At 39.8% G+C, this 25,315-nt stretch overlaps 1 protein-coding gene across 1 annotated transcript in view; it reads left to right on the forward strand.

Moving 5' to 3' along the window:
- WDHD1 (WD repeat and HMG-box DNA binding protein 1) overlaps positions 1-24,884 on the forward strand; it is a 63,122-nt gene extending 38,238 nt beyond the window's left edge. Inside the window, exons 15-25 of the mRNA XM_002718259.5 lie at positions 2,320-2,476; positions 10,962-11,076; positions 12,035-12,166; positions 15,101-15,318; positions 15,413-15,531; positions 15,716-15,772; positions 18,182-18,225; positions 18,582-18,755; positions 19,317-19,450; positions 22,283-22,421; positions 24,180-24,884. Of these exons, the coding sequence (XP_002718305.2) occupies positions 2,320-2,476; positions 10,962-11,076; positions 12,035-12,166; positions 15,101-15,318; positions 15,413-15,531; positions 15,716-15,772; positions 18,182-18,225; positions 18,582-18,755; positions 19,317-19,450; positions 22,283-22,421; positions 24,180-24,380 (1,490 nt within the window). The 3' untranslated portion in view covers positions 24,381-24,884. The remainder of the gene's footprint in view (positions 1-2,319; positions 2,477-10,961; positions 11,077-12,034; positions 12,167-15,100; positions 15,319-15,412; positions 15,532-15,715; positions 15,773-18,181; positions 18,226-18,581; positions 18,756-19,316; positions 19,451-22,282; positions 22,422-24,179) is intronic.
- The last annotated feature ends 431 nt before the right edge of the window (positions 24,885-25,315 follow it).

The raw sequence follows: 25,315 nt of genomic DNA on the forward strand, positions 1-25,315 counted from the left end.
ACTTATAAAGATTTAGTAAGAAAAAAAATGTAAAATGTCTCAAATTTTTTTATATTGATAATGTATTGAACGATAGTTTGGCTACCCTTGATCAAATCAAATTAAGAGTAGCTTCACTTTTTATAAAAAGATTTATTAGTGGGGCCGGCACTGTGACTTAGTGGGTAAAACTACTGCCTGCAGTGCCGGCATCCCATATGGGTGCCGGTTCGAGTCCTGGGTGCTCCATTTCTGATCCAGCTCTCTGCTATGGCGTGAGAAAGCAGTAGAAGATGGCCCAAGTCTTTGGGCCCCTGCACCTGCATGGGAGACCCAAAAGAAGCTTCTGGCTTTGGATTGGCTCAACTCTGGCCGTTGGGCCATCTCAGCAGTGAACCAGTAGATGGAAGACCTCTTTCTCTACCTCTGCCTCTCTGTAACTCTGCCTTTCAAATAAGTAAATAAATCTTTAAAAAAAAAAGAGATATTGAAAGAGAAAGAAGGAGAGAAAGATCTTCTATCTGTTGGTTCACTCCACAAATGACTGCAATAGCCGGAGCTGGGTTGATTAGAAGCCAGGAGCCAAGACCTTCTTCCAGGTCTCCCACATGGGTACAGGGACTCAAGGACTTTGTCCATCTTCTACTGCTTTCTCAGATGCATTAGCAGGGAGTTGGATCAGAAGTGGAGCAGCTGGACTTGAACTGGTGCCCACATATGATGCCTACAGTGCCGGTACTGGCTGCATTGTAAGCCATCTTAACTCCCTGTACTGCTGATCTCTCTCTCTTTTTTTTTTTTTTTTAATTGTGGCACCAGGAAATTAAAAATTAGATTTGTAGCTCACATTTTTATTGGGCAGTGCTATTGCAGGCCCCTTTTAGCAGCTTATGACAGATGATTTGAAGGACACTGAGTAGTATTTTATTGTAAAGTCCTGTCTCATAGACTTACATATTTATGTTATTGGAGATTCATGCCTTTTATTTATGTCATTAGAAACTCCTGTTTGTCTTTTAGAATATCAGTCATTTCTGGAGTGGCTGTTGTGGCGCAGTGGGTTAAACCACTGTTTGGGATGACCACATGCCATGTCAGAGTGCCTGAGATCAAATCTTGATCCAGCTTCCTACTAATGTGCACTCTGAGAGGCATCAGATGATGGCTCAAGTACTTGGGTCCCTGCTACACACATGGAAGAGCCAGGATGGAGTTTCTAGTTGCTGCCTTGGTCTGGTCCATCCCTTGGTGTTGTGGCTATGTCGGGAATGCACCAGTGGATGGATGATGTCTTTCTCTCTCTGTTGCTCTACCCTTCAAATAATTGACTTAAAAAAATTAGTTATTGCTGGATGTATTTTCTGTTGATATCATATTAGTAATTTAATTTTTAAAAAAGCTATCTTTTGAATGCATTATTCATAAACTTTTTTTTGAGAGGTAGAAGACAAATACAGATAGAGAAAGTGCTCACTGATTCATTTCCCAGGTGCCTGCAGTGACTGAGGGACCAGGGCTGAAGGTGGGAGCTGAGAATACAATCCAGTTCTTCCACAGGGGTGACAGTAACCCAATTATTTGGGCCATCACCACTGCCTCCTAGAGTCAGCATTAGTAGAAAACTGGAATTGGGAACTGGAACTGGAGTTTTGAACCCAGATACTCCTTTTTAGGGTGTGGGCATCTTAACTTCAAAGCTAAACACCCACTTCATTTGTGATTTAATAATATGACCATTAATAGTTGACATTTGTATAGCTCCCCTCCCGCAACCAAACCACTCAGTTTCAAGTTCTGAGAACTGATGGTTTCAGAGTGAGAAGGTTTGTAGAAAGGGTAATTGTATTATTTGCCTTTACTTCCTGAGGTGGGAAGCAGTGATGCTTACCTATTTCCCAGTTAATAATTGCTTAGTTAAGACTTGGGGGACAGAACAGTGACAACAGCAACAAAGAGAGTTGGAAGAAAGAGTACCAAAGACGTATTTCTTTTTGTCACCACCTCATATTAGATTTTAGTCATTTTTCTTAGTCTCTCGTAACCAGTTCAGATTCATGGTTAATTTTTTTAAGTGAAATTCACTTAAAGATTATTCTTGTGATATTCCAGCAGGTGGCATAGTTTTCACTGAAACTTGGATTTTTCTCTTTATTTGGGAAGATCTCAGTCATAACACGTACAGTTTTTCTTCCTTCAGTTAGGTCCTATTCTGTATGATTAGTAAAATATTGAGAGAAATAATCTTAGATTATTGACCTTTTGCTTTTTGCTTTTGAAATGAAGGTTGAACAAACATGTTAGCTATATCTCCAAGTGATTTCTTTTTCTGTTGGTGTATAGGTACCCCTTGTTATGTGGACTCCGAAGGCTGTGTTCGAATGCTTAACAGAGGGCTTGCTGATACATGGACTCCCATATGTAACACTAGAGAGCACTGCAAAGGAAAATCTGATCACTATTGGGTGGTTGGTATCCATGAAAATCCCCAGCAACTGAGGTGGGCGATCACCAAATGTGTAATATTGACTCTTTAAAAAGTACTTTGAAATCTTTAAATGATGCTTACTAAGTGTATTTGTTTGTCTTTCATGTTAGTTTGTTTACCTGCTTTCCATAGTCACTAAATTAAGAATTTGTGTATATTCACTTTGAAGTTTTCAACCAATTGCTTCACCTGAAATTTCTGAACAGAATAGAAACAAAGTTTATTAGTATAACCTTAGCTTCGAGACAAAGAGGGGTATTCTGGTTAAACGTGGCATTTTACCTTTTGTGTCATTCTAATTTTTCTGTTTTGATTTAGAATTAGTGTAATTCTGTTTGATTTAGAATTAGTATAATTAGTATAATTCTGCTTTATTGAGAATTTTTGCTTAGTTGTTGAATAGGGTAAAGGACCAGTAGAAATTTAATAGTTGATTACAAGTATAGAATTCTCAATCCATTTAATTTCAACACAGTTTTATTTTTATTTTTTATTTATTTTTTAAAAGATTTATTTATTTAGTTGAAAGACAGAATAACAGAGAGGCAGAAGCCGAGAGAGAGAGAAGTCTTCCATCTGCTGGTTCACTCCCCAAATGGCTGCAACAGCCAGAGCTGGGCCAGTCCGAAGCCAGGAGCTTCTTCTGGGTCTCCCACGTGGGTGCAAGGGCCCAAGGACTTGGGCCATCTTGTGCTGCTTTTTTTTTTTTAGCAGAGAGCTGGATCAGAAGTGGAGTAGCTGGGTCTCAAACTGGCACCCATATGGGATGCCAGCAGGCGGCCGCTTTACCCACTATGCCAAAGCGCTGGCATCCGGTGTGTATCTTTTTTAAATAAATGCCTTTTCAAATCCTTTTACTTAGGTTGTCTTTTTCTGAATTGTAAGATTTCTTTGTATCCTCTAGTTACAAGTCACTTAACACATCTATGATTCGTTTCACCTTTTAAAAAAGCTACACAGTATTGTACTGTATAGATGTATAGAATATATTTGGAAATCCAGGTTTCCAGGCTTTTGCTAATACTAACAATTTTGTATGTAGGCTATCTTTTACATATATTATTTCTCACATATGCTAGCAGCAGTACTTCGCAAACTCAGGTTCACATGAATCACCTGGGATCTTGTTAAGAGTTTCTAATTTGGTGGGTCTGACATGACTCCAGAGATTTAGCGTTTGCAACAAGCCCCCTATGACACTGATGCTGGTCCGTGGATCCTATTTTAAAATAACAAGTATGAGGGGGTCCTTCAAAAGTCCATGGAAAATACATATTATGGAAAAACCATGCAGAACTTTAATTCTGTGTGTTTCAAAATAAGCTTATCTTAGTTCCACTTTCCATGAACTTTTGTACCCTTGTGCTAGTCTATCTCTGGGACCCATTCTAAAATTACTGGGTCAAAGAGATGCACACTTTTACTTCTGATAGCTCTTACAAACTGCTCTCCATAGGAGTTGTACCAATTATGCTGTCATAAGTAATGTATGTGCATGGTTATTTTCCTAAAGCCTCACCAACCAAGACTGTTATCAAACTTTCAGAATTTTCTAATCTGTCAGGTAAAAACAATTCTGGGCATCCCATATGGGCACCAGTTCAAGCTCCAGTTGCTCCATTTCCGATCCAACTCCCTGCTAATGTGCTGGGAAGGCAGTGGAAGATGTTCCAAGTCCTTGGGGCCGTGTACCCATGTGGGAGATCTTGAAGCTCCCGGCTTCGGATTGGCCCAGCTCCAGCCATTGCAGCCGATTGGGGAGTGAACCAGCATATGGAAGACCGCTCTCTCTCTCTGCCTCTCCTCTCTCTGTGTAACTCTGACTTTCAAATAAAATAGATTTCTAAAAAGAAATATACATATTGGCCAATAAGCACAGGAAAAGACATTCACTATCATTAGTCATTAGGGAAATGCAAATCAAAACCACAATGAGCTATTCCTCCACACCCACTGGGACCCACTTCTTCAAAAAGAAGACAGCAATGGTCTTTTGGTCTAGCAATGAGACCACCAGTTGATGCCCACATTCCATATCAGACTTCCTGGGTTTGAGTCCCAGCTCCACACCTGATTCTAGCTTCCTGCTAATGTAGACTCTGGTAGACAGCAGGTAGTTGAGTTCTCACCACCACTTGGGAGATTTGGAATTGCAGGATTTGGAGAATGAACCATGAAATGGGATCCCCCCCACTCTCTCCTCTGTGTCTCTCAAGTAATAATAATAAAGATAATAACAGATATTGGTGTGGTTGTAGAGAAATTGGAACCCAATGACATATGGGGATATAAAATGGTACAGTTTGGCAATTACTTGAAAGGTGAAGCATAGTTACCATGTGGTCTGGCTGTTTCACTTCTAGATATTTAACCAAGAGAATTGAAAACATGCTCAGACAAAAATTTGCACTTGAATGCTCATACTAGATTTGTTAATAATAGCTGCTAAGTGAAAAGGGAACAAGTATCTATCAGCTGATGAAAGGATAAATACAATGTTGCATATCCATACAGTGGAAAATTATTGGGCTATGAAAATGTATGAAGTACTAACTATGCTACCACATGGGTGAAACTTGAAAACATCGTGCTGAGGGCTTATGTTGTGGCATAGCAGGTTAAACCCCTGCCTGCAGTGCCAGCATTTTGTATGGGTGCGGTTTGAGTCTTGGCTGCTCCACTTCCAATCTAGCTCTCTGCTAATGGCCTGGGAAAAGCAGCAGAAGGTGGCCCAAGTGTTTGGACCCATGCCACCCCCGTGGGAAACCCAGAAGAGGCTCCTGTCTCCTATCTTCAGCATGGCCCAGTCCTGGCTGTTGTGGCCTTCCCAGAGTGAACCAGTGGATGAAAGATCTGTCTCTCTCTCCCTCTCTCTCTAAATTTGACTTTCAAATGAATAAAAACAAACATCATGGTAAATAGAGGAAGCCAGATGCAAATGGCCACATGCTATATAATTCCATTTATATGGAATGTTCATAATAAGCTGTCTAAAAGTAGATTAGTTTTACCAGGGTTGGTGGGGCAGGGTATGTGTAGGGATTGGAGAATAGGGAGTAAGTATTAATGGGTATAACATTTCTTTTTGGGGTCATGAAAATGTTATGAATTAGACAGTGGTGATGGAGGCACACTCTGTCATACACTAAAAGCTATTGAATTGTATATTCTGTGGAATGAAATGTCCATAATACATTTTATGTGAACTCTATGAAATGTGAATTATATCTTGGTAAAGCTGCTATTAAAAAGGATGAGGACACTATGTAATGATGTAGAAAGATCTGCAATATATGTTCAGTGAAACACCATTCATGTAAAAAGGAGAAGAAAATAAGAATACATAATTATATTGGCTTATCTATGCAGAGAGAATCCCTGGAATATTAAAAAGGAAACAAATGATAGTTACTGGTAGAGAGAAACTCAGTGGTTAGTATAGGGACTTTTCTCCATATTCCTTTTTATATTTTTTGAGCATGTAATTGTATTACTGTTCAAAGATTAAATGAATTGGAATTTTAAAGAATGAAAGCAGCAATTTCAGTAAAATGAATTAGGTTTGGCTAGAAGTCAAGTTCAAGAAGACTTCTTAATTTGGCTACACAGTTTATTGGTGACTTATGAAAGGGAGTTTAGTGGCATGATAAAAGGTTAAATTCCTAATTGGAGGGCAGGTATTTAGCTTAGCAGTTAAGCCTGGGTTCAATTTTGTGGCTCCAGCTCCTGATTCCAGCGTCCTCCTAAGGACCTTGGGAGGCAGTGGTGATGGCTCAAGTGCTTTAGCCCCTGCCTTCCATGTGGGGAGACCTAACTGAGTTCCCAGCTCTCAACTTCAGCCCTGGCCTAGCCCCAGGCAGAGGATGGAACCAGTGGATGGCAGCTCTGTCTTTCTCTGTTTCTGTCTCTCTCTGCCTCTCAGGAAATATATATAAAAAAATAAATAAGTTCCCAGTTGAGGTGGACATGATGGGTAAAAATAAATAAATAAAATAAATCATGAAAGGAAAATTGTTGTTTTAGAAATAAATTTAGAAATTTATTTAGTTTCTAATGCTTTTGATTGCACTCAGTGTTTGTGGTAAAGATAGCAGCCCACGTGCTCGTCTAGAAAGGCATGTGGTCTGGAATCCAGAGCTTGAGCTTTGGAGCCCCACTGTCTCCTGCAGTGTCCTGTGCAGCCTTGCCCAGCTTCTTAGATTGTCTGTGCCTTTTTTTCCTCATTTCTCAAACCAGTGTACCCATCTCTCAGAATTGCTGAGATCAAGTGAGTTATAATATAGAATATACTTAGAACAGGGCCTGGCACTTAGGTGAGCTAAAAGGGAGTAGATTTTGTTAAAAATAATTTTTTAAAAGTTAATTTGACTCAGTACAAAATATCTTGCTTTAATTATGAATATAAGAAGTTGCTAATCTGGGGGTGTCATCCCTAACCCCCTTTATTTGAGCTTTAGTGTAGCAAAACTGCTTCTGTTATTTCCACTAAGGATTTTTTTGTGGTCACTACTGGTTAACTGATTTTGCTATGACTAAACTGATTTTGCTCTGCTCTACTACAAGCAGCAATGGTACTTTTCTCTAGTTTTTAAAAACTCTCAAGAGAGTTATTTAACACACTTGAAAGCTATATAATTTTTCTGGTTGTGTTCATTTTATAAACATTTGCTAGTGGTACTTTAAAAAGTTCATAGAAAATGAAAAATTAAAAAAAAGTTTTGGTGCAAAAGTTTTGAAATTCATTCATACAATGAGTCTCCAAAAAGTTTATGAAAAATATGCATTATGAAAAGAATATGCATGGATTTCAAAACTTTTTTTCATCAAAATAAACTTGCTTAAAATTCATTTTTCCACAAACTTAGTAGTACTGACTACATGTGCAAAGACGAATAAGGCAATTCTGCTATTCCTGAGTGAGTACTTTGAAAGAAGTGTGAACAGAGTCCTCTGAAAGCAGAAGAGTGCCATGTACACAGAAGATAGAGTCAAACTTGCTAACTGGGGAAGGACAGTTAGTCTGGACATTGGCCTTGGCTTTCTCCAGTTAGGTATTTTCCAACTCTTTCTTTAATATAATAAAAGGACAGATTTTGTTATCAGTTGTAAAGAACTAAAGTCATTTTATGTTCTTTGTAAACTATGTTTTTTTTTTTCTTTCCATATTTCCTCAGCCAAATGGTTTCTGGGAAGTTATTTATAGGAGGCAAACCTACTAAATTAGCAGTCAGAGTATGTTTGTTTTTTCCTGTAATTTCTCCGAGAGGGATATATAACAGAAAAGTTTTTGAATTAGATCTGTAAAGCTAAGAAATGTGAATTGGTGCTGTGCTTTGATTTAAATGTAGATTAGAAAGTAATGATAAAATCCTAATCAGTATTCTTTTTTCCTTTGTGATAATTGCTTACTGTGGCTAAATCAATAAAGTATTTGAGCTGTAACTATATTTTTAAACAAGAGTATTAGTTACATTACAGTAAAAATATTGAACTAATGCATATTACTTTTGTTAATGTGCATGTAAATGTTTGTAATGGTACTTTGTGAATGCACATGTTCTTTTTCATTTTGCTAGACTAGTAAACAAGTGGTTTTTTTGTGAATCGGTACATGAGAGAATTGCCACAAGAGATCTTTTAAATTTGAGGTATTCTGAAATTATATATTAAAACTGGAACAGTTTTTTTTAAAAGATTTTTGTTTGTTTGGCCTCAACAGCCAGATGGCCTCAACAGCTGAGGCTGGGCCAAGCTGAGTCCAGGAGCCTGGCACTCCATCCGGAACTCCTACGTGGGTGCAGGGACCCAAGCAACATCTTCTGTTGCTTTCCCTGGCCATTAGCAAGGATCTGGATCAAAAGTAGAGCAGGCGGGACTCAAATTGGCACCCATCTGGGGTGCTGGCATTGAAGGTGGTGGCTTGCTACACCATGAAACTAGCCTGTGGAACTCTTTTTTTTTTTTTTTTTTTTTTTTTAATATTATTGATTAGAGAGGCAGAGAAAGAGAGAGAAGTCTTCCATCCACTGGTTCATTCCCCAGATGGCTGCGCCAATCTGAAGCCAGGAGTCAGGAGCTTCTTCCGGGTCTCCCACACAGGTGCAGGGGCCTAAGGACTTGGGCCATTTTCTACTGCTTTCCAAGGCCATAGCAGAAGGCTGGATCCAAAAAGGCGCAGCCAGGACTAGAACTGGTGCTCATATAGGACGCCAGCACTGCAAGAGGCGGCTCTACCTATTATGCCGCAGCGCCAGCCCTGCCCTTGGAACTCTTAAAAACATGTCTGTACTTTAATTATGTAACCCTAAAAAGAAGGAAAGGTGTTCAAGTTTCATGAAAAAGATTCCTGATTATTGCCACTTACTTTTTTTCATTATTCTAGTGGACATTTGAAAATACTAGGAGATCTTTATGAAAAGAAGGACAGTTGAACCCAAGTGCCTAATTTTTGCTTAGTGTTTGTCTTTCAAGAATGTCTCGACTTAAAGCCCTGAATCAAGGGCTGTACTCTGTTAAGTGAATGGCTATTAGTAAGCATTGAGCAAGGTACTGTTTTCAAAATGACTTAATGAAAATAGGAAAATTGTCAGTGATATTTCTAGTGCACAGTCATGGTTTTCCAGTAGTTTTGTAATGATTTGTTTTGTGACTAATGAATTCTTTTTAATGAATAAATTAAGATAGTGCTTCTCAGGTTGGGCCAAAAAGGCCTTACATATCTGAGTCACAAAATGTTTGGACCAAGTGCTTGCCCACTGAGCTATGACCATATAAGGCAACCTTTGATTTTGCAGAACACATGTAGATTCTAATTTTTTTTTTTAAATGTGAAAGGTAGAGTCAAAGAAAAAGAGGGAGATACAGAGACAGACAGTTCTTTCCCCAGATGCCCACAATTGCTAGAGTTGGGCCACACTGAAGCCAGGAGCTGGGAAATCCATCCAGGTCTCCCTACCTGGGTGGCAAGGACCCAGGTACTTGGGCTGTCATCTGCTGCCTTCCCAGATGTGTAACAGGAAGCTGGTACTCTGATATGGGATGCAGGCATCCCAAGCTGTGGCTTAATCTGCTGAACCACAGGTTATAATGGTTTTTGTTTTTAATTAAATGTATTTGAGAGAGAGAGTGTGCCCATCTGCTGGTTCATACCCCAGATGCCCTCAATGGCTGAGACTGCTCCAGGCCAAAGCCAGGATCTAGGACTCAATCAGGTTACCATTGTGGGTGGCAGGAACCCAGTTACTTGAGCCTTCTCCGTTACCTCCTAGGATCTGCATGAGTAGGAAGCTGGAGTTAGGAGCCACTCTGATGTAGGACCTGGGCATCTTAACCTCTGGGTTAAAGACCCACCCTTACCATTTTCTAATGAAGAATGATCAGTATTGGATATTTCACCATCTTTTTCTCTTATTTGACACTTTAAACCAATGGTACCAAATACTGCCAAATTGACAAAGAAATTAAATGTGTTATGTCTGCATTTTCTCTAACAGTGATCTGATTGACAACATGAACCTCATGACAAGTGCTTATAGCAGTTTACATTTTAGAAGAGGGAAGTTTGCTAAGGAAAATATGAAGAGAGCTGATGTATCTTAGTGATTTTTTTTAATGATTTATTTGAAAGGCGGGGGTGATAGAGAGGGAAAGATATTGAGAGAAAGAGATCTTCCATCTGCTACTTCATGGCTGCAGGGGTCAGATCTGGGCCAGGCTGATGGCAGGAGCCTAGAACTCCGTCTGGATCTCCCATGTGGGTGACAGTGGTCCAAATAAATTGGGTCATCTGCTCCTTTACTAGGCAAATTAGCAAGGAGCTATATTCCAAGTGGGGAGCAGCCTATGTGCAGAATAGTGCTCCAATAAAGTGATGCTGGCAACACAAGTGGCTGAACCTGCTACGTCACAGCACTGGCCCCTAGTGATTGTTATTTAATAACACTAATATGAGAAGAGACTTTTGAAGTCTTTTTTTTTTTTTTTAAGATTAATTTATTTTATTTGAAAGGCAGCGTTACAGAGAAAGACAGAAGAGACAGAGATCTTCCATCTGCTGTTGGTCTGCTCCCCAAATGGCCACAATAGCTAGGGCTGGGTCATGCTGAAGCCAGGAGCCAGGAGCTTCCTCTGGATCTTCCACGTGGAGACAGGGGCCCAGGGACTTGGGCCATCTTCTACTGCTTTCCCAGGCTATAGCAGAGAGCTGGATCAGAAGTGGAGCAGCCAGGACTTGAACCAGCGCCCATATGGGATGCCAGCACTGCAGATAGCAGTTTAACCCACAAGGCCATAGTGCCAGCCCCTTGAAATTCTTAAAATGTATGGAGGGATAGTCTTTACGTCTAAAATGGCTTTAAAAAAACATTATATAGTATTAAACCAGCTATTGGGATAATACTGTTGTTTCAAGTTAATCACTGTTTTGAAAATTTTTCATTTTAGTCATTTTCATAACAATTTAGATATTTTTATGCTGAGACTTTCTGTTTACTGACAGGTGCATTCCTTGTAAAGGTTCTCGATTTCCTCCTACTCTTCCACGCCCTGCTGTGGCTATTTTACCCTTTAAGCTTCCTTACTGCCAGATTGCAACGGAGAAAGGACAAATGGAGGTGAGTGCAGTCTTACCTTGATACTTAGAGTGCTGCCTGTGGACAGAAATTTTAAAATTATGATGACTTCAGTATTCATTACTTTGTAATTAAGTAAGTAGGATAGTAGGAAGAGGGGAGGATCCCTTGTTATCACCAGGCCACCTGGTTGCCATCACTGCTCCTAGAAACTTTGTGAGGTAACCAGGTAATAAAATTCCCCCCTTCAGGGTCTCTCATGTCCCTGAAAGTGGGTGCTTCTATTTTGTGCATCTAGTTTGCATCATTCTAGTTCTAACGCTAGTTATCAGAAGTCCTGTGAAATCTTATAATTAGTTACTGTAAATAAGAAGGAAATAAATTGAAAAACTAGTTTTCCAGGTTCTCTGAGCATTAATCATGGTTGCTGTTCACACATACATCCCTTTTGTAAGGATAGAAGAGAGTCTAGCTGTTTTGTCATGTTGGAATTTGAAGAAAAATAAAGGAGGATTTCTGAAAAGGAGGATTTCACTCAAAAGCTGGTATCTTTTTTTTTTTTTTTTTTTTTTTTTTTTTTTTTTTTTTGACAGGCAGAGTGGACAGTGAGAGAGAGACAGAGAGAGAAAGGTCTTCCTTTGCCGTTGGTTCACCCTCCAATGGCCGCCGCTGCAGCCGGCGCACCGCGCTGATCCGATGGCAGGAGCCAGGATCCAGGTGCTTTTCCTGGTCTCCCATGGGGTGCAGGGCCCAAGCACCTGGGCCATCCTCCACTGCACTCCCTGGCCATAGCAGAGAGCTGGCCTGGAAGAGGGGCAACCGGGACAGAATCCGGCGCCCCAACTGGGACTAGAACCCGGTGTGCCGGCGCCGCAAGGTGGAGGATTAGCCTATTGAGCCACGGCGCCGGCTCAAAAGCTGGTATCTTAAGATGAATATTTAACACTTGCTTGGTTTTAAGGTGATAATTGACTGTAAGCAATTTTATTCCCTTTTATAGGAACAGTTCTGGCGTTCAGTTATATTTCATAGCCACATTGATTATTTAGCTAAAAATGGTTATGAATATGAAGAGAGCACTAAAAATCAAGCAATCAAGGAGCAACAAGAACTTTTAATGAAAATGCTTGCGGTGAGTAAAATAAACTGAAAAAAAATTAAAGTTAAATGCTTTTCTAATAGGCTGAATTTTTAAAAAGTATGTACTAGCACTGAGTTCTACAACTTGTGAATCTTAAGTTTTATCCCATAGTGTTTTTGTCTTTTAGAAGTTCTGTTTCCTAGTTGATGTGCATTTAAAATATTTAAAACATTACCTTGTAACCAAGGTCATTATAAAAATAAACTTTTCTGGCTGATTCCCCTCCTTCTGCATTTGCCCATCAGTCTCTGTTTTTACCAGGCCCTCCAGGTAATTCAGATACTTAATAAGTTTGATAGTCACTGCTTTAGCTCTTACCTTTCAGAGTTCGGGTGTGGACTGTTTTTTAAATCTCCAAGGCTGGGGTGACCATAAGAACTTTGATCAGAATTTCAGATAAGACTGCTTTTTGTCATCCTCTTTGAGTTAGGGAGCTATATGTAGTGAGACTTTGTAGCCAGTGGCCAGGTATAGTTCTTTGGGTATTTACATTATATACACCACACACACACATATATATATGTGTGTGTGTGTGTGTGTGTGTGTGTGTATGTATATATGTATATGTATATACATGTATACACACATATACATATAAATATATATAACAATATATAAATATATATTATATAAATATGTATTTATATATTTATTTATATTTGTATATATAAATACATATATAACAGATAGATATATATATATAACAAATATATTCCCAGTTCAATCTGGGCTGCCACACAAACAGAAAATGCAGGGATTTTTCTTTCAGATTGTAGTGCGGCAGAATATCTTAAGGCTCAAGTGTTTGTGTCCTCCCTTCAGGTTGATTTATGGAGAGAGTATAATACCATTTCTTCTCCACTCATCTTGCACTAGATCTGAAATTCCTTGAGGGCAGTAAACATATCCTGTTCAATGTTATGTACCGGGTCCTGAAATGTGGCTAATAGTGGTAGATCTCAGTATTTTTTGAGAGTGAATGATCCAGACTTTTTATTTCATAGATGAAGAATTAAGGTCCCGAGGGAAAAGTGATATCTAAGACCGTAGAACAAATTGTAACTCCAGTTTCAAAAAGTAATGCTCGTTACTGTCACCTCAAGACAGCACTGCCTTGTGTTTAGTATTGAGGAAACTTAGCTTATTGTCGAATAAGTTTTGTTCCTTTTCTAGAGAGTCATTTGTGGGCTAGGATCCAGCAACTTTTGTATTTTGTACAACGCATTTATAAAAACACGTTAGGTTTATTTGCCTTTGAGGCTTAGAGGAGCTTTTGCTTTATACAGCATTTCTCAGCAAAGAACTAGTAGTTTAGGGGCCCGCTCAGTTCTTTTACAATTCCTGGCTTATAAGGTAAATGCCATTAGCTCAACCTAGTCTAGCTCAGCCTAGTGTCTGTGAAAACCAAACTACTCTTTTTCATTTCCAAATGCCTCTGAGGCAGAGTGCCACCCTGATTGAGAAGTCCTGCGTATAGACATAGGGTACTAGATCTCTTGAGAGGGACTTCTCAAATTTCTCTGGTCATGGATCAGACAAGGAATGTCTAAGTAATCTTTCCACCCTATGAATTATGAGTCCCTTAGCAATCTTCAAAGTAAGTTTTCCTTCCTTCCTTCCTTCTTTCCTTCCTACCTTCTTTCTTCCTCCTTCCCTCCCTCCCTCCTTCCCTCCCTCCCTCCTTCAATTTATTTCTAGATTTATTTATTTATTTGAAAGGTAGAGAGGCAGAGAGAGAAAGAGGTCTTCATCCTCTAGTTCACTCCCCCGTTGGCTGCACCGGTTGGAGCTGCACTGACCTGAAGCTAGTAGCTTCTTTCAGGTCTCCCACTTGGGTGCAGGTTTCCTGGGCCATCAACAGGGAGCTGGATTGGAAGTGGAGCAGCTGGGACTCAAACCGGTGCTCATATGGGATAACAGCACCGCAAGCAGATGCTTAACCTACTGTGGTCTAAAAGACCCCAAAAATAGTCTTTTAGAGTCATGTTAAGTGAATGCTCTTCACTTCACATTATAATTATAAAGAAACAGAGCAAGTAAAAGCAAGGTTTTTTGTTAATTTGGAAGTTGTGTGACTTTCTAGTAGTTGAAGATCATGGACAATCACACTTAAAAATTAACGAATAGATCTACTGGCCCCATCAAATTCACTGAGTAGCGTTCTTGTTTTGAGCAGAGTAATAACTAACTTGCTTACCATTTATTAATTTATTTATATTTATTTGAAAGAGTTACACAGAAAGAGGAGAGGCAGAGAGAGGGAGAGGGGGGTCTTTCATCCATTGCAGAATTGACTGCAACGGCCAGAGCTGTGCTGATCTGAAGCCAGGAGCTTCTTCTAGGTCTCCCACATGGGTGCAGGGGCCCAAGGACTTGGGCCATCTTCTACTGCTTTCCCAGGCCATAGCAGAGAGCTGGGTCGGAAGTGGAGCAGCTGGGTCTCGAACTGGCACCCATATGAGATGCTGGTGCTTCAGGCCAGGGCATTAACCCGCTGAGTTGCAGTGCCGGCCCCTACCATTTATTTCTTTAAGCTTTCTATCTTGTTGCAGTGGGAGGCAGATGGACAACAAATTTAAGAGAACCACATGTGAATTTTAAATAAATTTCTTACTTTCCTTGCAATTAATAGCTTGAGATGTATGTCATATTTCACTGATTCTAAACTACTGTTGATTGTAAAATTCACTGTTATTTTATTCATTTAAGCCACTGAGACAGGAAAAAAATGCTGCCAGTCAGACTGACTTACTGTTAATTATAACATACTTTCCAATTTCATAGGGTCAGATCTTAGAATCTGTAGTATCTAGAAAACTGTTTCCTCAGTTTTATTGGTAGTTATCAGTGAAAAGTTTTATCGGTAGTATCTTTGAAAAGTTTTATGTAATGTAATTTGACTGTTTCTTTTTCTTTTTCCATTAGCTTTCTTGCAAACTGGAGCGGGAATTTCGTTGTGTGGAACTTGCTGATCTAATGACTCAAAATGCTGTGAATTTAGCCATTAAATATGCTTCTCGGTCTCGGAAATTAATATTGGCCCAAAAACTTAGTGAACTGGCTGTGGAGAAGGCTGCAGAATTGGCAGCAAGTCAAGCAGAAGAGGAAGAGGAAGAGGATTTCAGAAAAAAGCTGAATTCTGGGTATGAAATAGTCGGTTGTTTGAATTTTCCTTTGCTGTCCTGAATATTAAGTTGGTCTTTGCATGGTTCTTTATGGAATAATATTGTCTCCTAGTTACAATAATACTGCTACAGAGTGGAACCAGCCACAACTCAGAAACCAAGTTGAAGAATATTCTGAGGACAATAGAGAAGCTGATGAAGTAGAACAAAACCGAGACCTACATAGGCATGGTGAGATACATTTTTCAAGTCAATAAAAGATGAGAAATGTGTGTTTGGCTTTTCCCTTCTTACTTGGTTGAGGGAAATTGAATACCATACTTTTTGAGACTTCTTTACTATCTAGTTGTAGATATACAGGATGACTTTATGTTCCCCACTTAAGGTATATTGTTTTATCTTAATTATTCTATAGGACAGAACTTACTTCCCAAAAGTGCCAGTTTCTCTGATGTGCCAGCTGTTAAGTTAGGTAAGAAATATTTGTAAATTTGTAATATCAAGGAAATTTTGTAATTGGTCTTTAAAGTGATACATCTATTCAAATAAACCTTACCCTGTCATTGTTGATTTTTTATTATTGAATCTTAATCAGAGATGTTTGTGATCACTTAACAAAATTTTGTTTAAAATGCTTATTGTGTATCAGGAGTTTTGCAAAGTGGGAGATACGAAAGTCACGAGGTGTGCATGGTTGATCCCTGCTTTGATGCTGTTTCACCCCAGCTGGGCAGAGAGGTGTTGGGGCAGATCTGGATATCGCAAAGGACACGTTGAGGGTGCTGAAGAAATAGTTAAAGGAGTTGCACATCAGTTGCTTTCAGGGTGTGGGACTAGGGAATAGAGGAAGTGGGAGTAGGGACTGGTGTGTGATTTGTAGTCTTAATCATTGTCGTACCATTTGACTTCTTAAACTGCATTCCTATATTACTTTGAGTGAAAAAATAACTGTAAAATATGTATAATGTTAAAAGAACATGTCACAGGTAGCTGTAATCTAGTCAGTGGCGGAGGATGGGTAGGAAATTCAAGGAAGGCTTCGTGGAGTGTTTAAAGCATACTGAAGGGTGAATCACAGTTAGCTAGGCAAAGGTGGAAGGGACAGGAGCAGAGGAAAAGCACTGGGCTTAAGGAACAGCAGGCAAAATGCTGCAAATCTGTGTAGGCCATATTAAAGACTTTGACCTTCATTCTAAGGTCACTGGGAGGCTGTTGTAGGTTGTAAACAGAGGCAAAGTATGGCACAGTGTATTAAGCAGGACTGGATAGGAGAAGACTACTGAGGCAGTCTGAATGAGATTGAATCCTGGCCTGGGCCAGGGTATTGATGGTGAGGGTAAAAAGAATGGTTGAATTGTATAGGTGTTTCTGAAGATGATGTAGACAGTGTACAAGTTCAGGGGTAAGGAATGATTCTCAGGTTCTGGCTTGAGTACCTGAATGAATAGTGGTACCATTTACTGAACCAGGAAACACAAAGGAAAAGCAGGTTGAGATAAGTACAAGATGCATCACTACAAATAGAATGGTCATGTAGACAGTTGAATGTTTGGATCAAGAGCTCAAGAAAGCCATTTGTCTTAGAGCTATAAAGTGAAAATCATTGGCATAAAAGTACAGTGATTTAAACCATAGGCATGAGTGAACTAGCATTGGGACAGAATGTAAAGCAAGAAGGCCCAAGAAATCCCCCCCCCCTTTTTTTGGTTAAGATTTATTTATTTATTTATTTACTTTGAAAGAGTTTCAGAGAGAGAGGGAGAAATAGAGGGAGAGGGATCTTAAATCCACTGATTCACTCTTCCAGATGGTCTCAACAGCCAGTGCTGAGCCAGACCAAAGCCAGGAACCAGGAGCTTCTTCCAGGTCTCCCACGTGGGTGCAGGGGCCCAAGCAGTTGGGCCATCTTCTGCTGCTTTCCCAGGTGCATTTGCAGGGAGCCGGATCAAAAATGGAGCAGCCAGGACATGAACCGGCACCTGTATGGAATGTGGTGTCACAGGTGGCAGCTTTACTTGCTACGCCACAGCGCTTGCCCTGGAATCCCCACCTTTTAAGCATCAGGCAAAGGAGGAGGCAGAGCCATTGAAAGAGAATGAGACCACTGGTCTCGAGAGGAAGGAAAGAAGTTAGAGAATGGAGTATCTCTGAAGTCAAGGGAGGAAAAAATATCAAGAAGAAAGGACGCTCAATGATGTGGAATGCTGTTGGGAGGTCACATAAGATGCCTGCAAAGTATCTATCAAGTCTGTGCAGAGATTATGGGGGTCTTAGCAAGAAGAGGCTCTGTAGAGTAGTAAGGGGAAGCCTAATTAGGTTGTCCAGATGGACAGATAAGTAGTGAGGAAATGGCAATAACTGTATGGACAACTGCTGAAAATTTTACATAGAGGAGGTTTGAAAAAGTGGTAGCTGGAGGGAATGTGGGGTACAGAGGGTATGTTTTTTGTTTGTTTGTTTTTTCATTTTCTAAGTTGAGAAACTTGAGCCACTAAAAAGGGAAAAGACAAAGGTAAAAATGAGGGTGTTGATAGGTCAAGGGCATTGATAAAGCAGGAGGGGGGTGAGATCCAGAACTTAAGTAAATATTCTAACCTCAGCTAAAATTAAGCAGTGTTCTTCCATGGTACAGGAAGAAAGGATATATCTAGGAATATTGCATTATGTGTCGTAGTGGCAGGTCGGGCTAGATCTCACCTAATAGCTCTCATTTTATGTTTGAAGTAGGGAAGAGGTGATCTATAGTTTTTAATAGTTTTGAGCTTGCAAAGTGTATTTGTTTTCTTATAATGTAAATTAAAATATTCTATCTGGTGTGATAGGAGTCAGAAGTCATCTATTTTTTTCCCACTATTAAGTGAGGGCTTTTTTCTTGTGAAAGGTGCAGTTACGTCTAGCAGCCAAGGACGAGTAAACCCTTTCAAGGTAAACTCCAGTGACATTTTCTATTGTTTAAATATGTTTCCATGCATAAAATAAGCAAATTACTAGATGACCCTCCCTAGACATGGAGGCATTAAAGACTGATCGTTGTGAACATAGAGGAAAAAAATAGCACTACTTCATTTTTACTTGTCTTCTAAGACACTATGGTTTTCAAAGATACTCTTGTTTTTCTTGGCTGTGTTGTTTGGGATATACATTGATCTTAACTTGGAATGTGCCACATGAATTCATTTCCAAAAATGAGACTGCAATGTAAATGTAACAGACTTAAGGGAAAAATAAAGAAATCTTTTTTCTTCATTAAACATAAAATGCCAACATTGTTTGATCTTTAGGTCTCAACTAATTCCAAAGAACCAGCCATGTCAGTGAATTCAGCACGTTCAACTAATATTTTAGACAACATGAACAAGTCATCCAGGAAACCCACTGCACTTAATCGAGCTGCAAGTAGTTATGAAAAGTCGCCAGTTATAAAGCCTCTGATTCCAAAGCCCAAGTCTAAGCAGGTACCCTATCAGCTACCACATAGGCAGAAACTGTGATTTGCTTGTCCATGGTTTAGTTCACTATTTCAAGTATAGGATAGGAAGTGCCAGTTGTTCACAATTGCCTAATTATATAGTCTTGCTACAGAATCACTTTTTTTTAAATATATGTACCCATCTCCAGGGACTCAGGGATCTGTCTGTATATTTTTTAAAATATTCCAAATGGTTCTGATGTGTATCTTTATTTAATAATGACTGTGATATAGTACATGGCCCTAATCTTAATCATGTTTTGTATTCTGATTTTTTTTCTACTCTCATAACTATTTCATCTCAGAAGTGTCATCAGTAAAATAGATATACAGTTTGTCTTTTTCCATTTTATATAATATATTTAGAAAACATGGAATTTGAAGTATAGATTGTGTGTGTGTGTTTTCAGCTGAGAACTCAAGACTTTAATTGTTGGTATTATTAGAGTTCTAATTGATTATAAATGTTTCTTCACATATTTTAGAACTTTTCTTATACTATATAAAATCAGACTAGATTTTGTTGCTTATTCAAATGTTTTTATAGGCGTCTGCAGCATCCTATTTCCAGAAAAGAACTTCTCAAGCTGATAAGACTGAGGAAGTGAAAGAAGAAGAAAATCCTAAAAATTCATCATCTGAAACTTCAACTATGTGTCCTGAAAACACTGAAAACCAAAGGTAAGTACATAAAGACGTTTAACATTCTTTTTTTTTTTTTAAGATTTACTTATTTATTTGAAAGGCAGAGTTAACAGAGAGGCAGAGGCAAAGAGAAGGTCTTCCATCCGCTGATTTTGCTCCCCAGATGGCCGCAAGAGCTGGAGCTGGGCCAATTCGAAACCAGGAGCCAGAAGCTTCTTCCAGGTCTCCCATGCAGGAGGAACCCTAGGACTTGGGCATCTTCTACTGCTTTCCCAGGCCATAGCAGAGAGCTGGATCAGAACTGGAGCAATGGGTCTCAAACCAGTGCCCATATGGGATGCCGGCACTGCAGATGGTGGCTTTACCTCCTACACCATCTTTTATTTATTTGCGCCTGTCCCTTTTATTTGTTTGAAAGTCAGAGTTACAGAGAGAGAAAGAGGGAGGAACAGAGAGAGGTCTTCCATCCACTGGCTTACTCCCCAAATAGCTGCAATGGCCAGGGCTGGGTCAGGCCAAACCACGGGCCAGGAGCTTCTTCTGGGTCTCCACATGGGTGGCAGGGGCCCAGGGACTTGGGCTGTCCTCCACTGCTTTCCCAGGTGTATTAACAGTGAGCTGGATTGGAAGTAGAACAACCAAGACTTGAACTGGTGCTTATATGGGATGCTGGCGCTGCAAACAGTGGCTTAACCTTCTATGCCACTATGCTGGTCTCATCCAAGTGCTTTCAACAGCTGGTGCTGTGTCAACCACAGGGCTGGAACCAGGAGCAGGAATACAATCCAGGTCTCCTGTGTGGGTGTCAGAGACTCAACTACTTGAGCCATAACTGCTTCCTCCCAAGGTCTGTATTAGCAAGAAGCTGGAGCCAGGAATCAAACCCAGGCACTCTGATAGGGGACACAGGCATTAAAAAAAAAAAAGAAAGATTTATTTATTTATTTTAAAGATTTATTTATTTATTTGAAAGAGTTATGCAGAGAGAGAGAGAGAGAGAGAGAGAGGTCTTCCATCTGCTTCACTCCCCAGTTGGCCCCAATGGCTGGAGCTGCGCCAATCCGAAGCCAGGAGCCAGGAACTTCTTCCAGGTCTCCCATGCGGGTGCAGGGGCCCAAGGACTTGGGCCATCCTCCACTGCTTTCCCAGGCCATGCCAGAGAGCTGGATTGGAAGTGGAGCAGCTGGGACTCGAACCGGCGCCCATATGGGATGCCGGTGCTTCAGGCCAGGGTGTTAACCTGCTGCCGCACAGTGCTGGCCCCTAAAGATTTATTTATTTATTTGAAAGGCAGAGTTACAGAGAGAGGGAGGTAGAGACAGAGAGAGATCTTCCATCCACTCATTCACTCCCCAAATGGCTGTAATGGAGCTGGACCAATCTGAAGCCAGGAGCCAGGAGCTTGTTCTGGGTCTCCCACATGGGTGCAGGGCCCCAAGTACTTGGGCCATCTTCTGCACGTTAGCAGGGAGTTGGATGAGAAGTGGAACTGGCACCCATATGGGGCGCCAGTGCCGCAGGTAGCAGTGTTGCCTAGTGGGCCACAGCACAAGCTCTGTGCCACAGGCATCTTAACTGCTAGGCTAAATGCCCACTCCCTCTTTTTTTTTTTTTTTTTTTTTTTTTAAATGTTAACCAGTTTAACTTAAGGGAGCAGCTATTGGCTAGACTTGTGACATTGTCCCAAGTTTAATTTAAATGGGTTATGACTTCTGGAAATTGGTTTAGCATTGGCTTTTGTCTGTTTTACTCTGTCCTATTATTTTTCTGGGAATAGAATTACGTAAGATTATTTGAAACTTGTGTATTTTCAGAAATTGGGCAAATAGTTACTTAAATTTTTGAAATAACTTATTCTTAGAAAAATTAAAAGGTTTAAACAGAAAATCACTCAATTATTTATAGAGTTAATTCTTTCTAGTCTTTTAGGTGAATATATGCTTTTCTATTTAATGTAATTTTATAACTTATAGTTTTGTTTCTGTTAATAATGTTACATTCTCTCCTGAAATTTTTGCTGTGAGTTTTAGAATTGGTATTTGCTATCTGTTTAGCTTTAGCATAGTGAGAGGCAGTGTAGCTGGTGGGCTGAACATGAGGAGTCTAGAGTCACAGCCCCTGGCTGATGAATCCCAGGTCTGACTCCTGTTATCTCTGTAACCTAGGCTAAGTTAATTTATCTCTGAGCCTTGATTTCATCATCTCCAGGATGGAGATTATACCTGCTTTATAGTGTTATTGCCATTTAAATGAGGTAATACAGGTGAAGTGTTTAGCACAGTGCCTGGCAGAAAATAAGTGCTGATACATATTAAATGTTTTCATTAAACTTTCCCTCGTGACCTACTGTCAAAAGTAGAATCTGGTGTAATTTTACAAGTGTGCCCACGCTTCATGTAATGGTGATATGGAGAAGGATCCAGGTAAGCTGTGAGAGCAAGGGTGAGGTGATGGGAAAGGGGCTAGAGAGGTTGTGAAAAATTTTAAAAGCTGGTCTAGGAAGTGTAGAAAGAGCCTACCAAGGGCACGTGGAGAATTTTCCCAGGCCAGAGGGACTAAGTAGGATTGGAAACCTTAAGCCTGTCATTATTCATAGAAGTACAGAGTTGAAGGTACAGAGTTCATGGTTACTGTGCTTGGGAAATAGAAATGTGAGTACTCCTTTTAAGAAGCTTAAAAGTATTCTCAGTTCATTAATCCTGCATTCTCCAGGCGGTTTAGTTATATGAATATCAACCAGGAAAGTTGTGTTTCTCTTACTTTATATATGCATGCAAAGACCAGTGGTTAGTAACTGACTTGAGCAATCATCAGGCACCTTGAATTGTATCTTAAGTATAATTTTTTTTTACATAATTGCTATTTTAGGCCAAAGACGGGGTTCCAGATGTGGCTGGAAGAAAACAGAAGTGATATTTTGTCTGACAATCCTGATTTTTCAGATGAAGCAGATATAATAAAAGAAGGAATGATTCGATTTCGAGTATTGTCAACTGAAGAAAGAAAGGTAAGAGTTCGTATATATTTTAAGTTAAGGAGTACCAAGAAAAGGTGTGTTAGCTATAAATCCAAAGCAAAGATAGATAAATATAAATGAAGTTAATTCACATCCTTGTACGAATACTTTAGGGTACTTGCAAGCACAATTTTTTTTTTTTTAAAGGATTTATTTACTTATTTGAAAGCTAGAGTTACAGGCAGAGGCATAGAGAGATCTGCCATCCGCTGGTTCACTCCAATGTCTGTAATAGCCGGAGCTGGGTGGTTCAGAAGCCAGGAGCTTCTTCCCAGTCTCCAACATGAGTGCAAGGATCCAAGGGCTTGGGCCATCTTCTACTGCATTCCCAGGCCATAGCAGAGAGCTGGATCCAAAGTGGAGCATCTGGAACTTGAACCGGCACCTATATGGGATGCTTGCACTGCAGGTGGCAGCTTTACCCACCATATCACAGCACTGACTCTGCCAGCACGATTTTTAAAAATGCCATCTACTCCCCATGGAGTACTAAATGAGAATACTCCTTTTGGAGGGGGAAAGCTGACGTCCTGTTCCTGCCTTTCGCATGGAAATTAAGACAGGTGGCTTGCTTAGTTTTAGGTTTCAAGCATCTTCCGTGTGAAGGAGGAGGTGGTAACCTTTCTTGCAAAGGAAAGGAATGTCTGTGGTTTGTCAATTAAATCCTCAGACTTCACTTCAGGTATAGCAGTGTGTGGCATGGACACCTAGTAGCGTAGATACTTGATTTGATAAACTGGATTTTATGAATAAAGGAGTTACATAATGAGGAAGCTAGAAACTGGTCTAATGACCTCTAGCCTCATTTAGAACTCATTAGTAATTGTGTGTGTTTATTTTTTGTTTTTATAAAGGGATAAAGATTCTAAAGCGATAAAATGCTATCTGAATGTGCGAATGAAAAGCTTCACTATGTCATACTAAGACCTTACACTTTGCAGTAGTTGTAATTGTGCTTTGGAGTGCTTTAAAATGTAATCAATGTTTATAGCAGAAACTCTAAACATTTACTTAAATCCATTCTTTTTTTTTTTTTTTTAAGATTTATTTATTTATTTGAGAGGCAGAGAGAGAGGTCTTCCATCCACTGAGTACATATTAAATGTTTTCATTAAACTTTCACTCCCCAAATGGCCACAACAGCCAGAGCTGGGCTGCCATTGCGATATTTTGCACTTTGGTTAAATACAAGCAGAGTTCAGATTGGAATATTACAGAACTATAAACGTTTTAAATGTGCTCTGCAATTAAGTAATAAAAGATTTGTTAAAATTGAGAGCCTTTCCTCGGCTCACTAGGCTAATCCTCCACCGGTGGCGCTGGTACCCCGGGTTCTAGTCCCGGTCAGGGCGCCAGATTCTGTCCTGGTTGCACCTCTTCCAGTCCTGCTCTCTGCTGTGGCCCGGGATGGAGGATGGCCCAGGTGCTTGGGCCCTGCACCCGCATGGGAGACCAGGAAGAAGCACCTGGCTCCTTGCTTCGGAATCGCGCAGCGCACTGGCTGTAGCGGCCATTTGGGGGGTGAACCAACGGAAGGAAGACCTTTCTATCTCTCTCTCTCACTGTCTAACTCTGCCTGTCAGAAAAAAAAAAAAAAAAAAATTGAGAGCCTTTAATAATTAATTCAGGTGCTGATTTTTCTGCTTTGGATAAATATGAATGTTACCTATAAGAGAAATCAGTTCCTTTCTATTTTCTTTGATATCAGCTAAAAATCTTTTTTTCTTTAATTCCAAAATTTTTACAAAGGCATGGACCAACAAGGCCAAGGGTGCAACTGCAAGTGATGGAGCTGAAGCAAAGAAACGAAAACACGTGGCTGATGAAAGTGAGGAGACAGAAAATCAGAAGGAAAAAGCAAAGGAGAATCTGAACATGCCTAAAAAGCAAAAACCTTTAGATATTTCTACAAATCAGAAACTGTCCGCTTTTGCATTTAAGCAGGAGTAAAGGAAGAGAGTGACCTATGGAAAGTAATGGATTGTTTATATATTTTTAAATTTAAAGATAGCTGTTTGTATTGTTGCAGGTAACAGGACATGTATAAAAACTATCGTTTTTGCAAATGACTCTGCTCCCAAATGGAGAGCCATTCAGAAACCTTACTGGTTTGAGGTCACTACCATATCCCCCAAAGGAAGCCAGTTTGCTTTTGTTTCGTATCACCAAAGCCAAGGTCTTAATACCTTTACAAGTTGAAGTATCTTCTAGTGGTTTCCTCGTTTGGTTATGTCCTGTACTAGAAGCACTGCAGTAGTCCTCTTCTCCTGTGTGTTACCATGGACTGCTCTCTGTGTTTATACTGGACCTAGGAGACCATGTTTTTTAATATGGACTTTAAACATGTAAATAATCTTGTAGATGTGACTGTTTCCTTCATGTGCTTTAGAAATTTCTTCTCCTGTGACTTTCAGTCACCTGTTTTTTCAGAAAAATAAAACTTTCTCATTTTCATATTGGACTTCATATGGTTTTGACATTATCTCCATGAAATGGAACTGTTCCTAGAAACTGTATAATTACAATATACAAACTTTATATTATATAATTATAATATACAAACTGTATGTTACACGGTATAATTCCCACCACTTGCATCTTGCTCCATGTTCTACACAGAGTGGAGCAGAACTGGAGGCATTGCTTTGATAGTATTGCAACCCAGGGCATACTATGTTCCTGGTAGGGTACTCTAGTTATCAGCATTGACAGTACTTTTCTGTGCGTCTTTGAAACCTTGATAAGAGAATAGAGTTAGGGAAGTGTTTCCTCTTTTAATTTGAACAAGCAGGTTTAATTATTTCATATGGTTTTGGTACTTTTTTTCTTCCTATAAAGTTTTTTTTTTTTTTTTTTTTTTTTTTTTTTTATTTTTGACAGGCAGA

The sequence above is a fragment of the Oryctolagus cuniculus genome, chromosome 12 (genome assembly GCF_964237555.1).
Source record: "Oryctolagus cuniculus chromosome 12, mOryCun1.1, whole genome shotgun sequence".
Taxonomy (NCBI): domain Eukaryota; kingdom Metazoa; phylum Chordata; class Mammalia; order Lagomorpha; family Leporidae; genus Oryctolagus; species Oryctolagus cuniculus.